This window comes from Podarcis bocagei (genome assembly GCF_964188305.1).
Source record: "Podarcis bocagei genome assembly, chromosome: 13".
In the NCBI taxonomy this organism is placed as follows: Eukaryota; Metazoa; Chordata; class Lepidosauria; order Squamata; family Lacertidae; genus Podarcis; species Podarcis bocagei.
This window is the reverse complement of record NC_138138.1, coordinates 11,240,349-11,253,120: the sequence shown is the minus strand read 5'-3', so window position 1 is coordinate 11,253,120 and position 12,772 is coordinate 11,240,349. Positions and strand designations below refer to the sequence as shown.

General features: G+C 45.8%; 1 protein-coding gene across 1 annotated transcript; it reads left to right on the top strand.

Annotated features, from left to right (window-relative positions):
* The first annotated feature begins 5,243 nt into the window (after window positions 1-5,243).
* CCR10 (C-C motif chemokine receptor 10) lies at window positions 5,244-12,277 on the top strand. Its single transcript, XM_081166743.1, has 2 exons — window positions 5,244-5,292; window positions 11,141-12,277. Exons 1-2 carry the CDS (start codon window positions 5,263-5,265, stop codon window positions 12,206-12,208), a joined length of 1,098 nt encoding a protein of 365 aa, XP_081022869.1. The 5' UTR covers window positions 5,244-5,262; the 3' UTR covers window positions 12,209-12,277.
* The last annotated feature ends 495 nt before the right edge of the window (window positions 12,278-12,772 follow it).

Below are 12,772 nucleotides of genomic sequence, written 5' to 3'. Positions count from 1 at the left end.
CCTTCAGGTGTCTTCTAAAAGTCAGATAGTTGCTTATTTCCTTGACATCCAATGGGAGGGCACCACTACTGAGAAGGCCCTCTGCCTGGTTCCTGATAACCTTACAGTGAGGGAACCACCAGAAGGCCCTCAGTGCTGGACCTCAGTGTCCGGGCTGAAAAATGGCGGTGGAGACACTCCTTCAGGTATACTGGACCGAGACCGTTTAGGGCTTTAAAGGTCAGCACCAACACTTTGAATTGTGCTTGGAAATGGACTGGGAGCCTATGCAGGTCTTTCAGGACCGGTGTTACATTGTCCCAGCGGCTGCTCCCAGTCACCAGTCTAGCTGCCTCATTCTGGATTAGTTGTAGTTTCCGGGTCACCTTCAAAGGTAGCCCCACGTAGAGCGCATTGCAGTAGTCCAAGCGGGAGATAACCAGAGCATGCACCACTCTGGCCAGACAGTCTGCAGGCAGCTAGGGTCTCAGCCTGTGTACCAGTTGCAGCTGGTACTGTCTTATTAAATAAGACAGTATTGTAGATGATAAAAATGTAAAAATAAATAAATTATTACCTGCACTGATAATAGTCATTGTTTGGATGGGGGGGGGGGTTATCCATTTCTGCAGTCACACAATCAATCAATCAATCAATCAATCATAAAACGAACAAGTCAGAGACACAAAAATGAAAAAGCCACACCAACAAAAACGCAAAAAACAGCAAAAACAAAAGCACCAAATATCGCCTCAGAACACTGCAAGCAGAAACGGAAGGCTTTAATTATGATGGGGGGTCTTAAATTTGCTGCTTAAGGGTAAAAACGGGGGGGAAGGAAACCTTATTACTATGCGAGGGGACTTAAATTTGCTGCACAAGAGAAAAAAACGGAAGCTCTGGAGCACGTTCGGCTTTGCAGGGTTTGAGTTCCGAGTTGTTCAGGAACTAAGCTGTTCGAAAACTGAGGTACCACTGTATATTTTCAGTTGTGAGCTTTACAACTTTTTTTGCAGATAGTTTTCAGAGCGTTTTTTATAGCTGTGTAGATCTAGCCCCAAAGTGGATGGGGCAAACCAGTCAGATGGTTGGGGCATAATAATAATAATAATAATAATAATAATAATAATAATAATAATAATAATAATGGAATAGGTAAAGGTAAAGGGACCCCTGACCGTTAGGTCCAGTTGCGGACTTCTCTGGGGTTGCGGCGCTCATCTCGTTTTATTGGCTGAGGGAGCCGGCGTACAGCTTCCGGGTCATGTGGCCAGCATGACTAAGCCGCTTCTGGCGAAGCAGAGCAGCGCACGGAAACGCCGTTTACCTTCCCGCTGGAGCGATACCTATTTCTCTACTTGCACTTTGACGTGCTTTCGATCTGCTAGGTGGGCAGGAGCAGGGACCGAGCAACGGGAGCTCACCCCGTCATGGGGATTCGAATTGCCGACCTTCTGATCAGAAAGTCCTAGGCAATAGGACATCCCTATTTTCATTGGAGAAATGTTGGGTGGTATGTAAAGCTCCCAAGCAGAGGAGGCATGCCAGAAATGTTGTTGTTTAGTCGTTTAGTCGAGTCCGACTCTTCGTGACCCCATGGACCAGAGCACGCCAGGCACTCCTGTCTTCTACTGCCTCCCGCAGTTTGGTCAAACTCATGCTGGAAGCTTCGAGAACACTGTCCAACCATCTCATCCTCTGTCGTCCCCTTCTCCTTGTGCCCTCCATCTTTCCCAACATCAGGGTCTTTTCCAGGGAGTCTTCTCTTCTCATGAGGTGGCCAAAGTATTAGAGCCTCAGCTTTGGGATCTGTCCTTCCAGTGAGCACTCAGGGCTGACTTCCTTCAGAATGGATCGGTTTGATCTTCTTGCAGTCCATGGGACTCTCAAGAGTCTCCTCCAGCACCATAATTCAAAAGCATCAATTCTTCGGCCATCAGCCTTCTTTATGGTCCAGCTCTCACTTCCATACATCACTACTGGGAAAATGCCAGAAATAAAAGATGGCAAACCTGTTTTGTTGCTACTGGCAATCCGCACTCAGACAATTGTTGGTATTGTTTTCTCTTTCGGCAACAATGGGGGCCCCATATGTTGCTCTGTTGCCAAAGCAGGAAGCTAGCGGGTTCCTCCCCCTTCGTGAAGCTGTTCTTTTAAGAAGGGAGGGCAAGGGTGGTGAGAGTGGGGTGGGGTTCATGCCTCTTTGGGGGACAGATGTGGGGGGTCTAAGCCCTCCGCTTGTTAAAAAGATGGGGGAAGAAATGCCTCCTTTATTTATGAAGGCCAAGCAGGGATGAGCTCTTTGGGGCCTGGAGAATGGGGGAAAGCCCGGCAGGATTATAACTTCCCAAATCCAAAAGCCTATTAAAATTAAAACCAAATTGATTTTTCAGCTGACATCGAGAGAAAAGGAGGGCTCCTCCCCACTGCTGTTTAATCTGCTTGTTATCGACAATGGATTTTTTATGTGTGTTTGACTGTTTACTGGGAAAATGTAATGACGTCCTCCCCCACAAGCGAAACACAACCAATCTAAAGTGAAATCTGAAATATAGGATTTACATCTGCCCCACATAGGGAAAATATGGGGCAATTCCTCACCTCTGTGATCCTCTTTCTTTGTTTTGCTGTGGTGTCAGGGTTTAGCCGAGGAATAAGCATCCAGAATTAGGAGGTCAACATTAGACAAATGGGAAGCAGAAGAAACAAATATTGCAGTCCCTGAATAAAAATACTGTGGTTCACAGCTCCAGACAGCTTGAAACAAAAGGTTTACAGTGCTGTTTGAAGCTCATTGAGAACGTTTTTTGTTTGTTTGTTGGGAAAGGATATACAATGAACTGGGGGGGAAAGTTTGTTTGTTTGTTTTTTAAAGCATTTTATTGAACATAACAACAATATAATATTTTAACAATAAAACATATCTTCCCAAAAAAAAATCCCTAATTTTTTTCTCCCCCCTCCCCCAAAAAGAACCTCCCCTCCCCGGACTTCCCTCAGCTCCTCTCTCTGGTTTTCCGTACTTATAATTCTCTGCATATTGTAAAATTGTAAAGATCCTTAACTTATCTGTCTATGTATTATTCATAATAAATTTGTGGGTGTTTATTCAAAACCTGCCAAGGAGTCCAATTCATTTTGTTGTTTCTTTAAGTACTTTGCAAAAGGTTCCCATGCTTCTTTAAAGTCACAGTTGTCCTTGTCACGCAGTTTGTGTGTCAATTCCGCCAATTCCGCATAGTCCAACAGTTTCTCTTGCCACAGTTCTTTAGTCGGGGTTTCTTCATTCTTCCATCCTTGTGCTATTAAGACTCTTGCCACAGTTGTCGCATACATAAAGATATTCTTAAATTTCCTTGGCAGGTCTTTCCCAACAATTCCTAACAAAAATGCTTCCGGTTTTTTTAACAAATGTTAATTGGAACATTTTCTTCAACTCATTATGTATCATTTCCCAAAATTTTCTGATCTTAGTGCAATCCCACCACATATGATAAAAAGTCCCATCTTTTTCCTTACATCTCCAACACATGTTTGAGCCTGTTTTGTACATTCTTTGAAAAAAAATGTTTAAAATAACTTTTGTAAAAATACAACACCAGAAGCCTTCTTATTAGGAATTGTAGGTACCGACATCCCAAAGGAACAGAAAAGGCTCTTCACGTATGCGACAACAGCAGCAAGGATGCTATTAGCCCAGAGATGGAAAGAAGAAATAGTCCCTACCAGAGAGGAATGGCAAACTAAGCTGTTAGACTACGCCCAAATGGCAAAATTTACCGGAAAGCTCAGGGACCAAGACAACAAAAACTTCAAAAAAGAATGGGGAAAATTTATAATTTATTTAGGAGAACCACTGTAAGAGTATGAAAACATTAGCAGGATTTTAATCTCACCTGTAATGTAACAAATACTATGGACAATATGGAGAGATATAAAATGTAGATTATGAAATGATATGCAGTTGGAAAAGTGGACAATAGGACCTATGGAGGGGATTGGGGAGGGAGTCTGGAGATATAGAGGAATCTCTTTACAGTGGTACCTCTGGTTACAAACTTAATTCGTTCTGGAGGTCCGTTCTTAACCTGAAACTGTTCTTAACCTGAGGTACCACTTTAGCTAATGGGGCCTCCCACTGCTGCCACACAATTTCTGTTCTGATCCTGAAGCAAAGTTCTTAACCTGAGGTACTATTTCTGGGTTAGCGGAGTCTGTAACTTGAAGCGTCTGTAACCTGAGGTACCACTGTATATGCACTGTATATGCATATGTACAGTTTTGTTATAAATTTATATTTGTAAAATCAAATAAAAATGACTTTTTTAAAAAAGAGAACTTTTTTTGTTGGTGGTAGTTTTGTCTTTGTCACTGTTCTACATACAGTGGTACCTCTGGTTATGTACTTAATTTGTTCCGGAGGTCCGTTCTTTACCTGAAACTGTTCTTAACCTAAAGCACCACTTTAGCTAATGGGGCCTCCTGCTGCTGTCGCGCCGCCAGAGGACAATTTCTGTTCTCCTCCTGAAGCAAAGTTCTTAACCCGAGGTACCACCTCTGGGTTAGCGGAGTCTGTAACCTGAAGCGTATGTAACCCGAGGTACCGCTGTAGTTCTAAAGGGATCTGTTTCAGGGCTGGCTTTATTGCTCTATGGTGGATGAGAACAGGGAACATAAATGTTCAATCTGCACACATTCCTCTTACATCTCATAGTGAGAAGTAGCAACTGTCAGAATGACAGTTGCTGAAAACTGCAGGAGCGGACAGTGCCCTTGCGCCTTTGGGCTTCTCACAGGTCAGCCACTGCGACAACAGAACGCCAGACTAAATGGACCATTGGCGTCATTTTTCACTGGAAAGAGACACGATGTGATGGGTTTGAAGTTGTGTCTTCTATACAACATCACACTTTCATTCATCGGCCCTGAGGAGAGGGAAATTCCGCCCCATCATTCTGCACCCACAAACACTCAAAACAGATTTCATAACTGCTTACAAGCATGCCCCGAACAGGTGGAAACCCCCCCCAAAAAAACTTTTAAACTATGTGGGATGCACAACACTTTTGCAAATTATCTCCATCGCACGCACCATGTTGTATCTGCAAAGTAAGGCCAGGCTTGCTAGGTTTTGATGCGGTTAATGCAGCGCTTATTCTTAGCGTGTTTATCTCAGTATCAAGGAGGGGGCGAGCCCTTTCAGAATCAGCCACAAAATCGCTCGGCAGAGCAGCCGGCGTATAAAAAAAACGAGACAGCCTTCAAGGATGTGACTGCGACACGATGGAGGGCAAAGAGCACGTTGAAGTTGAGGTAAGTGGGAGAGGACTTGCTCTCAAGAGCGACTGGGGTGTACGCCTTGCAATTCCCCTTTCGAGAAAAGACAAGCAGGAGGAGAAGTTCGTGAAATTACGAGATAGTGGGTAGAGAAATCTTTTCCTCCCTCTCTCGCAGCCCTGGAACCCGTGGATATCCAATGAAGCTGAACGCCGGAAGATTTAGGACGGATAAAAATAACTTATTTACACAGTCAAACTATGGGACTGGCTCGACCAGGACTGTCCCTGACTTCAATGGCTTTAAAAGAGGATTAGACAAACTGTCCTAGCCGTGATGGTTATGCTCTGTCTCCATCGCTGCAGACAGCAATGCTTTCGAATACCAGTTACTGGAAGCCACGGGAAGGGAGGGTGCTCTTGTGTTCGAATTCTGCTTGCTAGTTTCCCACAGGCATCTGGTTTTGCCACTGTGAGAACAGGGTGCTAAACGAGATTGAACCAGCAGGCTATTATTATGTATTATTATGCAGCGGGTGGCGCTGTGGTCTAAGCCACTGAGCCTCTTAGGCTTGCCGATCAGAAGGTCGGCGGTTCGAATCCCCGCGACGGGGTGAGCTCCCGTTGCTCTGTCCCAGCTCCTGCCAACCTAGCAATTCGAAAGCACGCCAGTGCAAGTAGATAAATAGGTACGGCTATGGCAGGAAGGTAAATGGCGTTTCCATGCATTCTGGCTTCTGTCACGGTGTCCCGTTGTGCCAGAAGTGGTTTAGTCATGCTGCCACATGACCCGGAAAGCTGTCTGTGGACAAACGGCGGCTCCCTTGGCCTGAAAGTGAGAAGAGCAGAGGGCCTTCTCGGTAGTGGCGCTCTACCTGTGGAATGCCCCCCCACTAGATGTCAAAGAGAACAACAACTACCAGACTTTTAGAAGACATCTGAAGGCAGTCCTGTTTAGGGAAGCTTTTAGTGTTTGATGCATTACAGTACAGTGGTACCTCGGGTTCAGTCCTTAATTCGTTCCGGAGGTCTGTTCTCAACCTGAAACTGTTCTTAACCTGAAGCACCACTTTAGCTAATGGGGCCTCCTGCTACCACTGTGCCACCGGAGCACAATTTCTGTTCTCCTCTTGAAGCAAAGTTCTTAACCTGAAGCACTATTTATGGGTTAGCGGAGTCTGTAACCTGAAGCATATGTAACCTGAAGGGTATGTAACCTGAGGTACCACTGTATTTTAATATTTTTTTGGAAGCTGCCCAGAGTGGCTGGGGAAGCCCAGCCACATGGGCGGGGCATAAATAATAAATTATTATTATTATTATTAACCCCATAGTCGCCTGACTGCACTTAACCGTCCAGGGCTCCTTTACCTTTACCTATTATGTTCCTATGGAATCCCAAGCGACAAGCACAGGACTATTCTAGATTAACCCCAGCAGTTTATTCCTTGAGATCCTTCCCACCATCATAATACTTTTGTGTGTAACTGTTTTGTTTGTAACTATAGTGTACATTTTTGTGTTTTTATATTGTGAACTGCTGTGTGATCCTTGGATGAAAGGTGACGTATAAATTTATTAAATAGTGAAATAATAATCATCAGCACAAACATAGCGGAATTACTTTGAAAGAGGTTGTTATTGGTAGGCAGTGGGGAGCAGAGGGATAGCAGCCCCACCACCCAGTGACTTGCAAAAAGGGAAAAAGAAATCTACTAGCAGTTGAGATTAAGCATCCTGTTAGTCTGTACTTGTTATTACTTGCTGGTGCCTGTAAAGCAATGTACATGAAGAGGTATCTAAAATGATGCATATTGTGGAGAAAGTGAATGGAGAGGCTGTTTCGCTCTCTCTCTCTCATAATACTAGAAACTGGAATCATCCAGTGAAATATACTCAGAGTCGCAAAGTGATTTCATGCTCTTTATTCAGCTCATAGTGGTGAGGAGGAATGAATGAATGTCCCCTCAAAGTATCTGCTTTATATACATTATTTACACAATGGGCTGCACATGATTGGTTAATTCTGGAATTCTACTGCAAGCCAATCAGGTTGTGGATTCACTTATATCTGGAGCATGATTGGGTGGTTCCTGCCAACCAATCATACTGCTGCATTGTTCTTGGACCAATCAGACTGCTGCATTCTGAATCCTATTGTTCTAGGACCAATCAGACTGCTGCAATTTGGATCCTATTGTTCTAGGACCAATTAGACTGCTGCAGTTTGGATCCTATTCAACTCAGTTCATAACATCCAGTGAAGTCGAATTGTAGAAATTCAGAACAGATCCATACATCACAGAGTTACACTATGCAATTTGCTACCCCAAGACAAGGTGGAGATCAGCAGCTTAGATAGCTTTAAAGGGGGGTGACACCAGGGATGGAAAACGTCCACTCCCAGGGTTAATCCTGGCCCACCAGGGCATCCAAAGTTAACCCTTTTCTTGCAGGGAGGGGGATGGAGACAGAGCATTTTCTGGAAGCATTTGTTCGGTGTGCACATCTTCATCCGTTTTGCAAACATAAAGGTGCGCCCACGTCTAAGCCACGCTTCGCATGCATGTCACATGTCACTGCCCACTTTTGCCATGTCACCCACCCCATAAAGCAGAATTCAGAAAGCAGAGTGCAGAATTGAGCGGCCAGGACGCTCACTGGAGAAGGACGGTTTGTGCATATTACGCTGACCCTGCTCTGACTGTATTGGCTACCAATTAGTTTCCGGACCCAATTCAAAGTGCTGGTTTTGACCTCTAAAGCCTTAAATGGCTCTGGACCACAATACAGCGGTACCTCAGGTTACAGACTGTTAAGTTGTGGGTGAACATATCAGACGACACAGCGATTCTTCAAACAGCTCTTGTTTATTCACAGGCCAGAACAGAACTGAACTGAAGGGTTCAGCCAGCCTTATATAGAGCTCCACCACAACGCAACAGTAACCATTTTCTGTAACAGATAGGTAGCTGTGTTGGTCTGCCATAGTCAAAATAAAAAAATTCCTTCCAGTAGCACCTTAAAGACCAACTAAGTTAGTTCTTGGTATGAGCTTTCGTGTGCATGCACACTTCTTGTGTATCTGAAGAAGTGTGCATGCACACGAAAGCTCATACCAAGAACTAACTTAGTTGGTCTTTAATGTGCTACTGGAAGGAATTTTTTTCATTTTCTGTAACTATGCAATCACTGAACGTCACTTTCAATCCCTTATTTGCATATGTGGACCTGAGTGAAAACTATCTATAGTATCCCCCTGCTGACCCAGGGTGAGAACTTCAGTACATAAGACTCCACTAACCCAGAAATAGTACCTCGGGTTAAGAACTTTGTTTCAGGATGAGAACAGAAATTGTGCGGCAGCAGCAGGAGGCCCCATTAGCTAAAGTGGTACCTCAGGTTAAGAACAGTTTCAGGTTAAGTACGGACCTCCAGAATGAATTAAGTTCTTAACCTGAGGTACTACTGTACCTCAAGGATTGCCTATATTCATATGAACCTACCTGGACCCTGAGATCATCTTCCGAGGCCCTTCTTCATGTGTCTCCTCCTCGAGAGGGTGGCAACACGAGAACGGGGCCTTCTCCGCAGTGGCTTCCTGTCTGTGGAATGCTCTCCCATGGGAAGTTTGCCTGGCGCCTTCATTATAGACCTTTAGGCGCCAGGCAAAAATGTTCCTTTTTAACCAGGCCCTTAAAAGGTAATTGGCGGAAATGACTGGCAGAATCCGAGACCAGGGAGAAGAGTTAGTGGAAGAAGACTGGAAAAAGTTTAAAGACTATTTACAGAAATACTGTAAAATTAATGAATGTTAGAAAAATGTTGGAATGAAGTTATATGGCTTTAGTAGAAATGTTATAAGGAATTAAGTATAAATAGATTAATAGAAAATTAAAGGGAAAAATAAGGTTAAAATGTGTTAAGATAACTATAGGATAGAAAGCAGAGGAAGATGGAAAGGAATTGCTGAAACAATTAACAGAAGTGGAATACAAAAAGGGAGGTGTGAGGAGGTCACTGAAATAAGTGAATGAAAGATAAGATATTGAAACTGTTTGATGTGTTTTAAATTGTTTTTGTTTTGCTTTGTTAGTTTAATGTTAGTGTTTTGTATTGTTTTTGTATTGTATTGTATTGTATTGTTTATTCTTTTTTTGTAATGTTTAAATTGTTGGAAAAGTAATAAATATTATTTAAAAAAATAAAAAATAAAAGCTAAAGGTCCAGTTAGGTCCAGTTGTAGACGACTCTGGAGTTGCCGTGCTCATCTCGCTCTATAGGCCGAGGGAGCGTTTGTCCGCAGACACCTTCCAGATCATGTGGCCAGCATGACTAAGTCAGAGTGGTACCTATTTATCTACTTGCACTTTGACATGCTTTTGAACTTCTAGGTTGGCAGGAGCAGGGACTGAGCAACAGGAGCTCACCCCGTTGCAGGGATTTGAACCGCCAACATTCTGATCAGCAAGCCCTAGGTTCTGTGGTTTAGACCACAGCGCCACCCACGTCCCAACCAGGCCCTTGGCTAACCTAATCAACATCCTATACCCTTTAAAATATGTTTTTTTGTGGGCTGTTGGGTTGTTTTTGTTGTTATTATGTATTTTGTGGTTTTATATCTTGATATTATTTTGTGAACCGTCCTGAGATTCACAGGTATAAGGTGGAATAAAAATTCTATTATTATTATTATTATTATTATTATTATTATTATTATTATTATTATTATTATTATTATTGCCATATTGGCCCAAATATAAGCTGCACCCGAATATAAACCACACTTTTAAAATTAGAGGGGGGAAAGAAAAAATACCCAAATACAGTCATACCTCAGGTTACAGACGCTTCAGGTTGCGCGTTTTCGGGTTACGTACGCGCCGAAACCCAGAAGTACTGGAAAGGGTTACTTCTGGGTTTCTGTGCTTGTGCATGTGCAGAAGCGCTAAATCGTGCTTTGTGCATGCGCAGAAGTGCTGAATTGCGTCCCGCGCATGCGCAGACGCAGCACTGCGGGTTGTGAATGCTGCGGGTTGCGAACGTGCCTCCCGCACGGATCGCGTTCGCAACCCGAGCCTCCCCTGTATAAGCTTCTCTGTTCCTGGCTGCATACTGGGGGCGGGGCTGCGTTGATGGCGGCCTTTTCCCTTCCTTGCTTCCCAGTCTTGGTGGAGAGGACGGGGGTGCCACATGTGGGGCGGCCACCGCTTTGCTGCGCTCCTGGCGCTATTTGCCGCACGCTCCTGGCTGCATACCGTAGGGTTGTGAATATAAGCCACACTTTTAACTTTTCATGGTCGGAATTTGGGAGAAAAGCAAAGCTCAGATTCAGGCCAATACAGTAACACAGTGGAACCGTATTTTTCGCTCTATAAGACGCACCAGAGCACAAGACGCACCTAGTTTTTGGAGGAGGAAAACAAGAAAAAAAATATTCTGAATCATAGAAGCCAGAACAGCAAGAGGGATCGCTGTGCAGTGAAAGCAGCAAACCTTCTTGCTGTTCTGGCTTCTGTGATAGCTGTGCAGCCTGCATTCGCTCCATAAGACACACACACATTTCCCCTTACTTTTTAGGAGGGAAAAAGTGCGTCTTATAGAGCAAAAAATACGGTACTTAATTCGTTCTGGAGGTCCGTTCTTAACCTGAAACTGTTCTTAACCTGAAGCACCACTTTAGCTAATGGGGCCTCCCGCTGCCGCCGTGCCGCCGGAGCCCGATTTCTGTTCTTATCCTGAAGCAAAGTTCTTAACCTGAAGCACTATTTCTGGGTTAGCAGAGTGTGTAACCTGAAGCGTATGTTACTTAAAGCGTATGTAACCCGAGGTACCACTGTAATAATAAAGCATGATAATAAGCACTCCCCCCCCCTGCTTTGCAGGAGCCGATTGGTTGGATGAATGAGCCGGCGGTCACCACCGAGTGGTACCCGTGGGATTACAACGCATCGCCGCCAGACCTGCCTGAGTTGTGCGAAAAGGCAGCCCTCCGTGCTGTGGCTCACATCTACCTCCCCGTCATGGCTGTCCTCTTTTGTGTGCTGGGCGTCCTGGGCAACGGGATCCTGTTGCTGGTGCGCACCCGCTATCACACGGCCCAGTCCCTCGGGGACGTCCTGCTCTTGCACCTGGCCGTCTCTGACTTGCTGCTGCTCCTGACGCTGCCCGTGGGCGTGGCTGGGATGGTGGGCAGCTGGAGCCCGGGCACCGGCACGTGCCAGGCCTTGCAGGGCCTCCACGCCCTCAACTTCTACAGCGGCTTCCTGTCCCTCATGGGCCTCACCGTGGACCGCTACGTGGCCATCGTGGGGGCACCCGTCGCCCATCGCCTGCACTCCTCCGCCACCTGCTGGGGTCGGCTTTGCTCAGGGCTGGTGTGGCTGCTCTCCACGGCTCTGGCGCTGCCCCACTTCTTGTACGCCCGTGTAGAGGACTACGGGGGCGTGAGCCTCTGCAGGGTGGCAGACGTCACAGCGGCCATCAGCCTGGTGCAAGTGGCCTTGGGTTTTGTGCTCCCGTTCGCAGTCATGGTGGCCTGCTACACAGCGATCGCCCGCGCTCTCTTGGCCTCCCCGTGTGCCCAGTCTCTCAAAGCCCTGCGCTTGATTTTGGCCCTGGTCTTGGTCTTCCTGGCTTTGCAGCTGCCCTATGCGCTGCTCACCGCACTGGACACAGCCGATTTGATGGGACACCAGGCGTCGAGCTGCAAAGTCATCCTCCGCCGGGACTTGGCTCTCCTCATCACCAGTGCCTTGGCCTTTGCCCGCTGCTGTCTGAACCCTGTGCTCCACACCTTTCTGGGCATGCGGTTCCGTAAGGACCTGCAACGGCTGAGCCGGGATATGGGCTGCCTGAGGCAATGGGCGTGTTGCGGTGAAAAGCCCAGCAACTTCAGGCAGCAAGCATCGTTCACCACCCATCTGGAAGGAATCTCAGGAGTGGCACCGTGAAAGAGCAGCACCCAAGTGCCACCCACCCAGGAAGAGTCTTGGCATCTTGCAAAACCCACATGCAAACACACACCCATTTCCTGCATTTTTTGGCAATAAAGCCTTTATTTTAGGATGATGTTTGTCGTTCTTAATTTCACTGTAAGCTGTGAGGACCACATGGGCACTGCATTGTGTGCAATGTGCAGGGTACCCACGTGATCTAGAAAAAACCTGGTCCTTTTCCCTTATGGGCCCATATAGAGTCCTTAAGTAGGTTCCCTATTGGTAGGAGAAAATGACAGAGGGCAACCAGAGAATATTGAGAAGCAAAGCAGCTAGTAAGCCTGATCTTTATTCAACAGGGTCCCCACTCACCACACGCAGGAGAGAGGAGGAACCCAGAACAATGGTGCGCAAGCCCTTATATAGACTTTTGAAACTGCCCGCCCTGTAGCTCAAGACACCCCCCAAAAAAAACATCATACAGTGGTGCCTCGCAAGACGAAATTAATCCATTCCGCGAGTCTCTTCGTCTAGCGGTTTTTTTGTCTTGCGAAGCAACCCTATTAGCGGATTAGCGGA